Below are 13,815 nucleotides of genomic sequence, written 5' to 3'. Positions count from 1 at the left end.
TTGGAACCCTAAGAATTAGGATTCAGAATGATAGTACATACTATAGACTACAACGTATTGTTGCAAAAACCAAGAAAACAAAATCCAAGAAAATAGCAAACATTTCAAAAAGAGGTCCCTCTAGCTTGAGCCTTGGGCTCCATAGGCTATAGTTTGGGAATTGGGTAGTGGGCAGTGGGTAATAGGTACTGGGCATTGGTTCAAACTTCGGGCCCCGGGCAATGGACACCCCAAGTTAATTAGTAACTTGTAAATCTAATTCAACTTGCAGTTTTTAACTCTACCCGTCAAAATGACGCCCATGTGAAATATATACACTTCAATGGTGACCGGCATATTAAAATAATGAAAGTAAAATACTTGCTATTGACCTAAAAACGTGCATAACGTCCTTCAAAAAGCTGGCACTGTCCAGGTACCCTAAACTCCCGAAATTGTGCATGGTATCACGTGAGGGCCGCTGTCGGCGGACATGGCGGCTATAAGACTAAGAGCTCTTGCCTGCGTTCATACTCTCTTTTGCGCTCCGAGCAACAGGAGCGAAGGAAGGCCATGAGGCTTGGAGTGGGAGCAGTGGCAGCGTTGGGCAGGAAGTCCAGCGGGAGGTCCCGCGATCGCTCCGACTCTTACATCCTCGACCCCCTCCTCCTCCCCAGGCTCGAACAGTTCTCCTACAACCACAGCCCCCTTGACCTCGATTCCTCCGTCGACTACCTGCGCCGCAATTACCGCGAATACGCCCGCAAGCAGCAGGCTCCCTTCCGCAAACTCGTTCTCCGCGCCATCCACATCCTGCAGAAGAGGTCTCCTGCTCAAGGCAAGGCCAAATTCTCGCGCAGAGAATCCCAACTCCAGCAACAGGAGAAAGCACATTTCTGGCGCCGTCGGGAGGGACAATCTGGCACAGAAAGTTTGAGTTCCTCAGGCTCGGATAGCGACGAATCGCCTGGCAGCGGGGATGATGGCGAAAATGACGTTGGCAGTGATGGCGATGAGCTCGAGAAAGGGAGTTTTGTGTCTGGCTCGAGTATCCATGAAGCAAATGTAGAAGGAAAAGTTAAAGAAGAGGAGGATGGAGGCAGTGGTGAAAGAGAAGACAGGTATGGCTATGATGATGAGCAAAACTGCAAGAAAAGGAAACCTGCCAGGAGTTTTCTGGCTTCAAAGCATGCCCAGAAGAAGGGGAAAGTAGAAGATGGCAGTGATAGTGTAGGGGAGGATGAGGTGCTTGGAGTTAGCCCTATGTTCAATCTGCTAAATTCCTCACTTCGTTCCACATACCATGGTCGCCCAGCCCTTTTCTTGGGTGCAGATGTTGTCCAGAGACCAGGTCCTCTGAAGAACAGTACTCCAAAGTCGGCTGGAAAAGTTGGATCCCCCAAGGTTTCTGCAGAGGCTGATGTTTCTGTAGCTCCTTTTGCATTGGTGAACCAAGCTTTTGCTCCTCCTGAAGTAATTGCTGCTGCTGCTGCTAGAGCTGCCAGCAAAGCAGGGAAGAAACAGTCCAAACAGCCTGGAAGTAATGCGTCTACCGGAAAGATAGCTGCAGGTGTCTCTGATGTTGAAAATCCAACTCTTTCTCAAGATGAGACAATGGCAGGAGCCAAAGCAAACGAGTCATCTTTGAAATGTGATAGGAAAGCTGTTCAAAGCAATAAGAGTCTGGAAGTTAAGAGGCAAATAAACAGAACAGTTGAAACTGGAACTGCTGTCCATCAAAGAAAAGCAGATAACTTGGTGCATAGTAAGAAGAGCAAAGGACCAACTTACCACGTTAAAGATTCTGTTTTGTCTTCTGCAGACTCTATACGGTTTTCTGATCTTGGTGGTATAGACAATGTACTGGATTTGATTCGGGAGATGACATTCCCCTTGTATAATCCTGGGGTGTACTCTTGGTTGGGCCTTAAGCCTATTGGGGGTGTTCTATTGCACGGTCCCCCTGGCTGTGGTAAAACAAAGCTTGCTAATGCCATAGCATATGAGATTGGTTTGCCATTCCTGAAAATTTCTGCTCCCGAAGTGGTGTCGGGGATGTCAGGTATTTTGGCTGCAAAGAGCGTACTTTCTTTGAATGGCTGATTGTGAAGTTGGCTTATTCTAGAGGTTGTTTAGTTGATTTTGGTATAGATTTTTGTGTATATTTTAGGACTTCTAGTTGAGCTGGTCCATTCCTGTCTAATAAGCTGTCTGATTGATGTGATGAACCTTGAATTGCTTCAGGTGAATCTGAGGCAAAAGTTCGAGGGTTATTTGCTGAGGCAGCTAGGCTAGCACCATGCATTATTTTCATAGATGAAATTGATGCAATCACCTCCAAAAGGGAGAGTGCAAATAGAGAGATGGAAAGAAGAATTGTTACACAACTTATGACCTGTATGGATGAGCTTAGCCAATCGTTTGAGCCATCAAATCAGGAGAGTGGTGATTCTGCAGCTGTGACAAAGAACAAGCCGCATGTTTTAGTTATTGGTGCAACTAACAGACCTGAAGCTTTGGATCCTGCTCTACGCCGACCAGGACGTTTTGATCGGGAAATATTGCTAGGTGTCCCAGATGAGAATGCCAGGGTACAAATACTTTCAGTTTTGGCCAAGAACCTCAGGCTAGAAGGTTCCTTCGACTTCAAACATATTGCAAGATGCACGCCTGGTTTTGTTGGTGCAGACTTGGCAGCATTGACAAGTGAGGCAGGATCAATAGCAATCAAAAGGATAGTCTTTGGTAGGGATTGCCCTGTTCCATTACTCGATGAAAAGCAGGTCAAAGATCAACAGTTTGAAAGAGACAACAGCTGCATAAATCTTGGTTCCAAGGAGTCCATGAAGAGTGCTGATGATTGGTGGAGGGTACCTTGGACTCAAGACGAGATGCATGCACTCAGCATCACAATGCAGGATTTTGAGGTAACTTCTTTTACCTGCCAGCATGATCTTTAAGTTTCTAGTCTTGTTTTGCAGAGTGTTGGTTTAGACCGTGTTAGTTGAAAATGTCATCCAATCGACCCAAGATGTATTAGTTGCCCTAAGCTTAATTCTTTTAATCTTTTTGAGGTTGTGAACATTCATGACTAGTCAGGCATGGGAAAGGGATGTTTTTGCAGAACCCCATGGGACCAAAGAGGTTTGGTTTTTAGGGAGAGCCTATCTATCTTCCATTCTATTCAGTTTGCACCCATTTTAACAAATACTCAGGTGGAATGTGCAATGGTCAAAATAAATGGTTCTTTAATTGGAGGAGAATCTTGAAAGAGATGATGGGATCTTTGTAAGAGTGCAATGTTGTTGAAATGGATGCATGGCTGCGTGCAAGAGACGAACACAACATGAAAGAAAGAACTTAGACATGAAGAATGCTGAAGACTGAAAATCTGTAACAGATATGTACATGGGGGCTGGTGCATGAGTATTCACTCAGCTGGAATCACTTTGTCACTGATGGATCAAAGTACAATAAAGTTAAGACCACAAAGGCTGGGTGTGCCTAAATATGCAGCAACTAGGTGTGAAATGGTACTGGGTCAGTCAGCCAGATTTTCTGGTCAACTGCCTGCAGTCTGGTTGACTCTGCTACATGGCAGTCCAACTGCAAGTGCACTGCCCGCATGTCCTACTCCGTGCCCAGCCTGCCTGTCTGCTTTCCCTTCTGCCTGCTTGGCATTAGTCTGCCCTGCTGCCCTATGCCTGTTGAGGAGGTGTCACGGATAACTCCCCTTCTAGAGGACCTGGACATGGCATAAGAATCGAGGATGTGGAATGCTGATGTAAAGTGGCTTTGAGGACGAGCTTTGGTGAAGAGATCCACCAAGTTGCCCTTTGCCTTACAGTACTTTGTAATGACTTTGTCATCCAATATCTACTTCCAAATGTTGGGATATTGGACCTTGATGTGCTGTGCCCCTATGTGAAACATTGGGTTCCATGTAATGGCTATGCAACTCTAGTTGTCACATAAAAAAGGAGTAGCATGGCTTTGAGGATAGTTAAATTCTCCCAACAATCTTTGAAGCCACACAACCTCACATGTGGTTGTTGATGTCACTTTGTATTCTGCTTTTGTTGGAGATAGAGCCATTGTCAGTTCCTTCTTTGCTACTCCAAGGGCTAGCACATGTACTGTGACATTAAAAGTGATATTTAATGTCACATTAAGGTCATAAATATGGAATGTGACATTAAAAGTGACATTTAATGTTACATTAAGGTAAATCTAGGGGAACATGCACGAGAATGACCGTCCGGGCTCTTGGGCGCCCGAACGGGGTTAAGGAGAGCCTAGAGAGTAAGAGAGTCCAGGAATAGTAGGACTCCAGGAAGTTGACGGCTGGCAAAGGGATCCGGTTGGAGGGCCAGCACTTATCTAGGCGTGGTTGGGAGGAGAAGGACTCGTGCTTTTCATCGTTTTTGTGGATCTGTCTCTCCGTCATCTATCATTGGTATCAGAGCCTATGGTTCAATGTCTCAGATGGTTAATCGTTCGTCAAATTGTTAGAAATCCGTCAGGTTGTCAGTCGCCAGTCAGGCCGTCAGTCTTTTGTAAAGTCGCGTGAGCACCAGGCGACGGGCCGTGAAGAAAAACGAGAGGGAGAAGCGCCACGTCACATCGCGTGAGTACCTGGCGCAGTGAAAACGCGACGGGACGGGCCGTGAAGGAAAACAAAAGGGGAGGAGCGCCACGTCACATTAATGTGACATCCTACGTTACGGGCAGAAAAAAGAAAAAGAAAAGTGTGGGTCACGAGGACCAGGGTCGCGAGGACCAGACCAGACGTGGGACCAGATCAGGCGTGGAGTCGCCAGTACTAGACGTGGGTCATGAAAAAAAACGTGATTCTGTCACGATTGCTGCGGACGGGTAAATGCGACTGCTCCTGAGACGGATATGACTGCGACTGCTGTGAGAGGGACAGAAGAATGTCATATACAACTGAAGTCAGGAAACTGGATTTTCAGCATGATTACTTCACTGTTCTAATCCGGGAAGATACAATTTGTTTCTTACTCTTCGAGTTTCTTTCCGAATTAACAGCCACTATCTGTCATTAAAAATCAGGGAAGTACTTTACTTGTATGCAAATTTCTTATTTTTGCTTTCCAATTCCAGTGTATTAATGGCAGAAAAAGGGAAAGAAAGGGCAATGGAAAGTTCTAGTTCCGGGGATCAACCTATGGTAGATCCCCATGAACCAAACATACAAGAAGAACAATGGGAAGAATTTTTTGCCATGCGAGAGCAATTCGATGATCTTACTGCTCGTGTGCAAACCCAGGGGGTTCAAATGGAAATTTTAACCCAAACACTTATTGAAATAAAATCTCAATTAACTTTATTGTTGGAAAGAGATAAAAATAAGATAGAAACCTTGGATGTCCCATCTTCATCGAAAGATTTAGATGTGACTATGCAAGATCCTAAGGAACCCCAGACTTACCATAAATTGAGGGATAATCCAGTTTTAAAGGATATGAAACCACCTCAATTTTACGGGGAGGAAAAAGATAGGAATAAAGACACAATCTTTAATTTCCTCCAAAAATGGGAAGATTTACATAAATTAAAAAATACCCCACGACATCTCCAAGCACTGGAGGCTAGTTTAACTTTAGGGCCCAAAGCATATAAGTGGTGGCGAACTTTAAAGGAGGCGAATAAAATACCTGAAACTTGGGCTCAATTTGAATCCGTCTTTTTAAAAGAATTTCTTCCTGAAAATGAAATGGAAAGAAATTGGGAAGATTGGGATTATGTCAGACAAAAGGGACGACCCCTACTGACATATCTGGAGGAATATCGTGAGATAATCCTCAAACTGGAAGGAATTGATGAATTCCAAAAAACAAGAGGATTCATTAGGGGACTGGATAAAGCCTGTAAAAAGGAAGTAAAACGGAGTTTACCTAAGACGCTGGAAGAGGCAATTAAATTTGCATTAATTTATGAAGATAGTATGCGTCCAGGTACACTCACTAGTCTCACTGATACGGAGCCCAAGTCTAAGGAATTGGAAACCTCAAAATTTGTGGGCAAATTTAAAAGAAAAATGCCATTTTTCAAGAGTAAAAAACAACCTTTTGAAAAGAAACCATATATGAGGCCAAAGTTAAGTCCTGATGACTTTGATAAGGCCAAAAAAGAAAAATTGTGTTTTAATTGCCTATCCCCTAACCATGCTGCTTAGAATTGCCCTCAAAAGAAAAAGGGGGAAGACAAAGGAAATGACAAGGGCAAGGGAAAAGAAAAACAAATCCATGTAGTGCAGACCTTAGAATTAAAGGGCCATGAAAAGTATAAATCTTTAGAGGTCTTGCACATGGATGTACAACATAAGTGTTGTATGTCAACTTCTATGTGGCAGCCTACTTTTGGGCCACATGATTTACTTAGAGTACATGGATTGATAGCTGGAAAACGGGTTAGAGTCATGATTGATGACTCTGCCACACATAATTTTATAAATTATGCACTTGTCAAAAAATTGAAACTTCCCCAACAAAACAGTGAGCATCAATATGTTGTTCGTATGATGCAAGGCCAAGACAATAAAATATGGGATACAATGGTATCCAATTTGGAAATCGAGATTCAAGGATATAAAGATAAGCTTGATTTCCAAATAATGAACATGGAAAGAGCTGATATTGCTCTAGGGAGGGAGTGGCTATGGGGATTGGAACCATCCTTAAAACGTAGCTATCACCATAATACACTGGAATTTGAAAGGAATGGTAAGATTTTTGTCATTCAAGGTGAACATGAAGTATCTGATAATCCTTTGCTGTGTTCTACTGAAGTTCAGAAGCTGATAAAGAAGGAAATTTGTGAGGTATATATGTTATGGTCTCTTCCTGTACAGAATACTTTTACTTTCTGTAATATAAAGCAACAATTTTCTTATGTTTGTGAGTTGAATGTTAATAATGAATTGAACAGTTTGTTAGATGATTTTAAAGATGTGTTTTCTTCTGATTTACCAAGTGGCCTTCCACCAGATAGGGGTGATATAAATCACCCAATTGATATAAATAAGGATACACACCCAATTTCAAAACCACCGTATAGGTTAAGTGAAACACAGCATCAAGAAGTTGAAAAACAAATTAAGGATTACCTGGATAAAGGGTTTATTCAACCTAGTAATTCACCTTGGGCTTCACCAATTTTATTGGTAAGGAAAAAAGATGGTTCTATGCGACTTTGTGTTGACTATAGAGCACTTAATAAAATAACGGTGAAGAATAAATTTCCTATGCCCAGAATGGAAGATCTTTTTGATCAATTGCAAGGGGCAAAATTCTTCACAAAGATAGACTTAAGATCAGGTTATCACCAAATAAGAATTAAGGCACAAGATGTTTCCAAGACGGCATTTCGTACTAGATACGGGCATTATGATTTTTTGGTGATGCCTTTTGGCCTCACTAATGCACTAGCTACCTTTATGAAGTTGATGAATAGTGTTTTACGGCCCTATCTAGGACATTTTGTAGTAGTCTTTTTGGATGATATCTTGATCTTTAGTAAATCAAGAGAAGAACATTTGGAACACTTACAATTAGTATTCCAACTGTTAAGAACACATTCCCTTTATGCGAAGAAAACTAAATGTGAATTCTTTGCACAAGAGGTCAAATATTTAGGGCATATTATCTCGAAAGAGGGAATCAACATGGATCCAGAAAAAGTAAGGGCAATTATTGAATGGCCACCTTCAAGAAACCTGGAAGAGCTGCAGATCTTCCTAGGTTTATCTGGATTTTATTGTAGATTCATTCGAGATTATGCCAAAATAGCTGTTCCAATGACAGACCAACTTAAAGGGAAAGGGAAAAGTTTTAATTGGGGAACAGATCAAAATGAAAGTTTTCAAAAACTTAAGGTAGCTATTGCTACAGCTCCAGTATTATTAATAGTGGATCCCAACAAACCATTTGTGGTTGAAGCTGATGCCAGTGATAAGGCAATCGGCGCGGTCTTATTACAAGAAGGTCGACCAGTTGCTTTTGAAAGCAAGAAATTAGATCGTGCAAAACAGAATTATTCTATTTATGAGAGGGAGCTGTATGCAATAGTACATGCAATGAAGAAATGGAGGCATTATTCGTATGGTGCCAAACTTTTGATTTTATCGAATCATGAAAGCATTAAGTGGCTTAATGATCAACCAGATTTACACGGGCGTAAAGCCAGATGGGCCGAACTCCTCCAAGAGTTCGACTATGAGATCAGATATAGAAAAGGAAAGTATAATATAGTAGCTGATGCACTCAGCAGAATGCCCATCATTAATGAATTGAGTTTTACTCAGTTCACTTTCAACTTGCTTGAATCTTTAAAAGAGAAATGCCAGGTTGATCCGGCATATTCCAACATATGGGAAGCAATAAAAAATGGGGATCCAACTGAAAGTGCTTCTACTGAGGAAGGAATATCTGAGGATGTTCAACAAGGAAATGGAGCATCAGGGGTTGCTCAAACTGGATTCAAGTGGAAGAATTTTACCATTGATAATGGTTATTTACTCTACAAGGGTAGGGTATGTGTCCCGAAAGATATAGAAATAAGGCGCCAGATACTCTTTGAGTGTCATGATACCCCTAGTGCGGGACATCCAGGAGTTAATAAGACTTATAGTCTTATTAAAAGGCAGTTCTATTGGCCTGGAATGAATAAGGACGTCCTTGACTATGTGGTCAAATGTAATAAATGCTAGGTTAATAAAGCTGAAAAATTAAAAATGGGAGGACTTCTCCATCCATTAGAAATTCCTTCGGGAAAATGGGAGAGTATCTCCATGGACTTTATTGTTGCTTTACCTAGAACACAGAGGGGGCACGACTCTGTGTGGGTGATTGTGGATAGGTTAACCAAAATGGCTAGGTTCATTCCAACTTCAACTGATGTTAAAACACCAGAATTGGCTAGATTGTTCGTAGAGAACATATACCGATTGTATGGCCTTCCGGCAAATATAGTTTCTGATCGGGATAGAAAATTTGATAGCCATTTTTGGCGTGCGGTATTTAGGAAATTGGATACTAAACTTAGCATGAGTACGGCGGATCACCCGCAAACAGATGGGCAAATTGAAAGGGTTAACCAAATTCTTGAAGATATGCTTAGGGCATATGTAAGTAAAAGGCAAACTAATTGGGAAGAGTATTTACCGATAGTAGAGTTTGCATATAACAGTGCCAAGCACTCTTCCACTGGATATAGTCCATTTATGTTAATGTATGGGTTTCAGCCTAGAGCTCCTTTTGCAGTAGGTCTGCATAAGGAAAAGGTTCAGGCAGCTAAAGATTTTTTGGAGGATATGAATAGTATGTTAAAATTTGCTCAAGAAAATATTAAAAAAGCTCAAAATAGAGCTAGAGCATATGTAGATCCTCACCGAAGAGACATCTCCTTTGAAGAAGGAGAATTGGTCTATCTTAAGGTGCCTGAACAAGCTAAAACTATGAAAAAGGGACACTGTCCAAAGCTTTCACCAAGGTATTGTGGTCCTTTCATAATACTTAAAAGGGTGGGAGAATTGGCTTACAAGCTCCAACTACCTACTGGTAGTAAAATACATCTAGTTTTTCATGTAAGTAAATTAAGGAAGAAGCTGGGTGATTTGGATAATCTAATCTTAAATGATGATATTGAGGAGTTATTCTATGACCAATCTAATCCACATGAACCAGAAAAAATATTAAATGTTCGTAATAGGCGAATGAGAAATACTATTTATCAAGAATGTTTGGTTAAGTGGAAAGATTGTTCAGAAGAAAGCTCAACATGGGAGCGAGTAAGTACTTTAAAGAAAAGGTTTCCCGATTTACAGTTAGACCTTCCAAGTATCGTTTTCGAGGACGAAACCAATTCTTAAGGGGAAGGAAATGTGACATTAATGTGACATTAAAAGTGATATTTAATGTCACATTAAGGTCATAAATATGGAATGTGACATTAAAAGTGACATTTAATGTCACATTAAGGTAAATCTAGGGGAACATGCACGAGAATGACCGTCCGGGCTCTTGGGCGCCCGAATGGGGTTAAGGGGAGCCTAGAGAGTAAGAGAGTCCAGGAATAGTAGGACTCCAGGAAGTTGACAGCTGGCAAAGGGATCCGGTTGGAGGGCCAGCACTTATCTAGGCGTGGTTGGGAGGAGAAGGATTCGTGCTTTTCATTGTTTTTGTGGATCTGTCTCTCCGTCATCTATCATGTACCAAGTAGAAAGCAATAATCTATAGTCGATCTCGGAAGATTGACACCATTGGCTTAGTTAGAATTTGTCCAGCCACGGCCTATGCTACATTGGAGTGGTCTTTCCTAAACTTGCAAGATAGAAAATTCCACGGTTGGTTGTGCTCTTGAGGAATCAGAGAATTCTCATAGCAACTTGTTAATGACTTTTCTTGGACTCACTCATAAACATTGCAAGGAGACCTATTGAGAAAACAAAGATCAAGTTAGGTGTTAAGTGACCAAATCAAAGATCCAACTAGCTATCGGTAGTTGAAAGCATGAAAAATTAGAGAATCTCCATAGATTGTAATCTTCTAGTTCGGATCCATAATCCATTGGAGTAGAGATGGAATGACAAGTTGTCATCATCTCAAAGGTGGCAAAGAGCTTTTGGATATCCTAGCCTTTCTAGAGCCTTGCTCTGAAGATTACAACATTGAGATCACCAGAGTCTGAGAAATTTCAGATTTCTTTGTTGTAAACCCTAATTTGCAGTCAAAATTAGGATTTAGCAGCAGCCTCGGGAAGCGTGCTAGAAATTAGAAGCTCCAAGACTTCGATTCAACAGGGCTGAAGTTATTTTTAGTCTATTCAAGTGGGGGGATCAGCAAATCATTGAATTTGGAGCATTTTCCATCTCCATCATAGTAGGTGAAGGCCAATTGATTGCCCGAATCAAGGGGCTAATTAGATTGAAGACTTGTTGGTTATTTTGGATATCAAGGGGAGTTGGAATACTAAAAGGGATTGGGAGAATCCCATTGTACATCAACTTCTTCTTCAATTAAGTTAAATACCGAAAGGGTGTGAGAGTGCGCAACGGAAGAAGAACACGAACACAGAGGAGGAGAGAGAGACAGCAGAAAATGAAGGAAGAAAATCTGCACTGACTGTAATGAATGCTGAATACAAAACTGTGGACTGATCAGCCCCTGCACGCAGCCCGAAGCGTCAGTGAGGGCACCAAATCAGGCTGATGATGACGGCAGCACCGAAGACGGAGGAAGATGACGGAGTTGGAGTGTGCACCTGCCAAAGAAGGAGGGAAGATGATAATACAACTGACTGCCAAGTGGGAAATGGCTATAAATAGCCAAAAAACCCAAAAACTGGCCGACCTGAAATTTGAGGCCATAAATATGTCCGACCAGCATTTAATGCTGGTAAAAATGCCAGGAATGCTCAGAAAAATCCCGGAAAGGGTGGACAATGTCCGGCAGGTGAGGCAGGCTGAAGAATGCAGAAACTGCCCCGGGAAATGCACATAAAATCCTGACTGGAGGAGAAAAAGCACTAAAATGCAATAAACTGAGTGCTCTAGAATGAGCTACCTCCTCCGTCAAAACAAGTGATAGACAAGTCAGAGCTCCTAAAGTCCTCGTCTGACTCAGACTGAGGCTCACAGGCAGGAGATGACAAGGCATGACAAACATGACTGCTAACACCCCCTCTCAGATCCTGGATGTGGCGGAAGGCCAAGGGAGAAACGGATCCTGGGGTGGCAAGAGGAATGCCAAGGTCGATGAAGTCCGTCGATGTAGACTGCTGCTGAATGAACTCCTCACGATCCTGGGAATCCCCCTCTAAAACACTAGGGGCCAGGGAATCCACAGCCGCATCACCGAGATCGTCCCCCTCGGAAAGGGATGGGGGATACGAGGGAACCACCGGAGGAGAAGGTGGGGGATGGGAAGAAACCTGTGGAATAGAAGGTGCACAAGCGGGAACAGGTGTAGCAATAGACTGCCCCGGAGGACCCTGCATCAAAGAAGGGGAATGGAGCCTGTAAAGCCCGCTCTCCTGCCAACCTGTAGATAAGACAGCTCCTGTAAAAGAATCCTCAATAACAACGGCATGCTCGGTGAAGATCACTCGTGTGCCAAGCCTCGTAAGGCCATAAATTGAGAGGAGGGGAAGGCCCAAATCCGGAACATGTAGGGCCTGTGAAAAGGAGCTCGAAGGTCGGTCGGTAAACAAAGGCAATGTGCCAACACCACTAATAGGCACCGATAAAATGTCACCAACAGTGACTGAACCCTCTGATGGATGGAGATCCTGTAACAAATCACCTCTGGGAGTCATATGACTCGAAGCACCACTGTCCACTAACCAAGGCTGCGCAGAAGATACTGCAGCCACGGAAGAAGGATCCTCCTCCAAAGCATGGATATGAAGGAACACTGACTCATGGGTAACAGCTGGTGTAGAGGTAGAAGAAGGCTCCGATATAGATCCACCCTCGCTCCCGGATGAAGGTGAGGGTACTTCTTCCAGCATTTCTCCTCGGGATGTGTCGCTTTCCCACAGTGTGGGCACTTCGGTCTCTCTGAATCTGAGTCAGAGCCTGAAGAACTGTCCTTCTTCTTAGCCTTTGACTTCTTCTTCTTCTTCTGTCCTCCCGAACCTGCAACAAAGGCTCTAGTGGAGTCGGATCTACTATTTGACCTCTCTGAGTCGTTCGTCATGCTCCAAGACAAGCGGGGATAGCTCCTCCCATAGAAGCTTCTCATGGGTCCTCGATGTAAGAAGGCTGGTGTAGAAGACATCAAACCGAGGCGATGGCAGCTGAGTCAAAAGAATCATAGCCATGTCTTCAAAAGATATCGTCCGACCAAGGGATGCAAGCTCATCCCTCATATCCTGTAATCTGTTGATGTGGTCCTTCATGGAAGGACTATCATCAATAGCGAGCATCCGCAACTTCTTTTCAAGAGATATTCGGTGGGCAAACGTCCTCTGTTGATAGAGAGACGCAAGCTTTCTCCACACGTCTGTTGCAGTCTTCAACCTGTGAACATGAACAAGGACAGAATCCTGCAAACTCAGAAAGAGGAAAGATCTGACTCAGAAAGAGAAAAGTTGGAGCCATCCAACCGGTCCTCTTTGGGCAGCTGAGGAAGTACAGGTACCTGTACAGGGGGTACCAAAGGCTGCATCTTCGGCCCACTGGAAGGGGCTTGCCGAGATACATGAATAGAAGGGGAACGGGAAAGAGGAATAGACTCCGGACGACGGTCCTCGTGATAGAAATCACGCCTCCGTTCAGATGAGTGTTGAGACAAAAGCTCGTCATCAGAGTCATCAAAGCCCGTAAACTGATGAGAAGACATCTTCCAATTTGCAAAACACCAAACACCAAAGAAAACTGTGCCGAAGCCGAAGTAGGACCAGCAGTCTGGTCACCAACCACCAAAACGCAGGCTGTGATAGCCTACAAACACCTGGAGCTGCAAAACACAAGGATATCTAATGAAGATCACCAGAACAGAAACCGCCAGCACCAAAACGCAGCCTGGGAGTGAGTCGCTAGCAGGAGATGAGCCACCAAGAGTGGAAACGACCATCAGATCTGCAGAACGCAGCCGGATGATGTGTTGCCCAGCCGAAGGAGGGGCCGCCTGATGGTAAACGCAAGCAGGAGGGATCGTTTGATTACGTGGCAGCCTCAGGAGTAGTCATCTGCAGCAAACGCAAGAAGAATGGCCACCTGGAGGGGCCGCCTGGGCAGTTGGAGATGAGGTGACAGCAGCAGAAGAGGGGTGAGGTAATTCTCCACAAGGTTAGGTCCTTTGTGCTCTCAAT

General features: G+C 43.4%; 1 protein-coding gene across 3 annotated transcripts in view; it reads left to right on the top strand.

Moving 5' to 3' along the window:
• The first annotated feature begins 470 nt into the window (after window positions 1-470).
• Window positions 471-13,815, top strand: part of LOC148024359 (putative AAA domain-containing protein C16E9.10c) — a 34,466-nt gene continuing 21,121 nt past the window's right edge. Inside the window, exons 1-2 of one of the 3 annotated variants that reach the window (XR_015693292.1) lie at window positions 471-2,041; window positions 2,224-2,906. Coding sequence is in view for 2 of the 3 variants with exons in the window: in XM_087693977.1 (XP_087550103.1) it covers window positions 553-2,041; window positions 2,224-2,906 (2,172 nt within the window). In the remaining variant the exon portion in view is untranslated. The remainder of the gene's footprint in view (window positions 2,042-2,223; window positions 2,907-13,815) is intronic. The other 2 variants (XM_087693977.1, XM_087693976.1) reach the window with 2 other exon arrangements.

Source organism: Lygodium microphyllum, chromosome 15, assembly GCF_053477565.2.
Source record: "Lygodium microphyllum isolate KBCC chromosome 15, Lygodium_microphyllum_v1.1.10, whole genome shotgun sequence".
Classification (NCBI taxonomy): Eukaryota; Viridiplantae; Streptophyta; class Polypodiopsida; order Schizaeales; family Lygodiaceae; genus Lygodium; species Lygodium microphyllum.
This window is presented reverse-complemented; position numbering and strand designations above follow the sequence as displayed.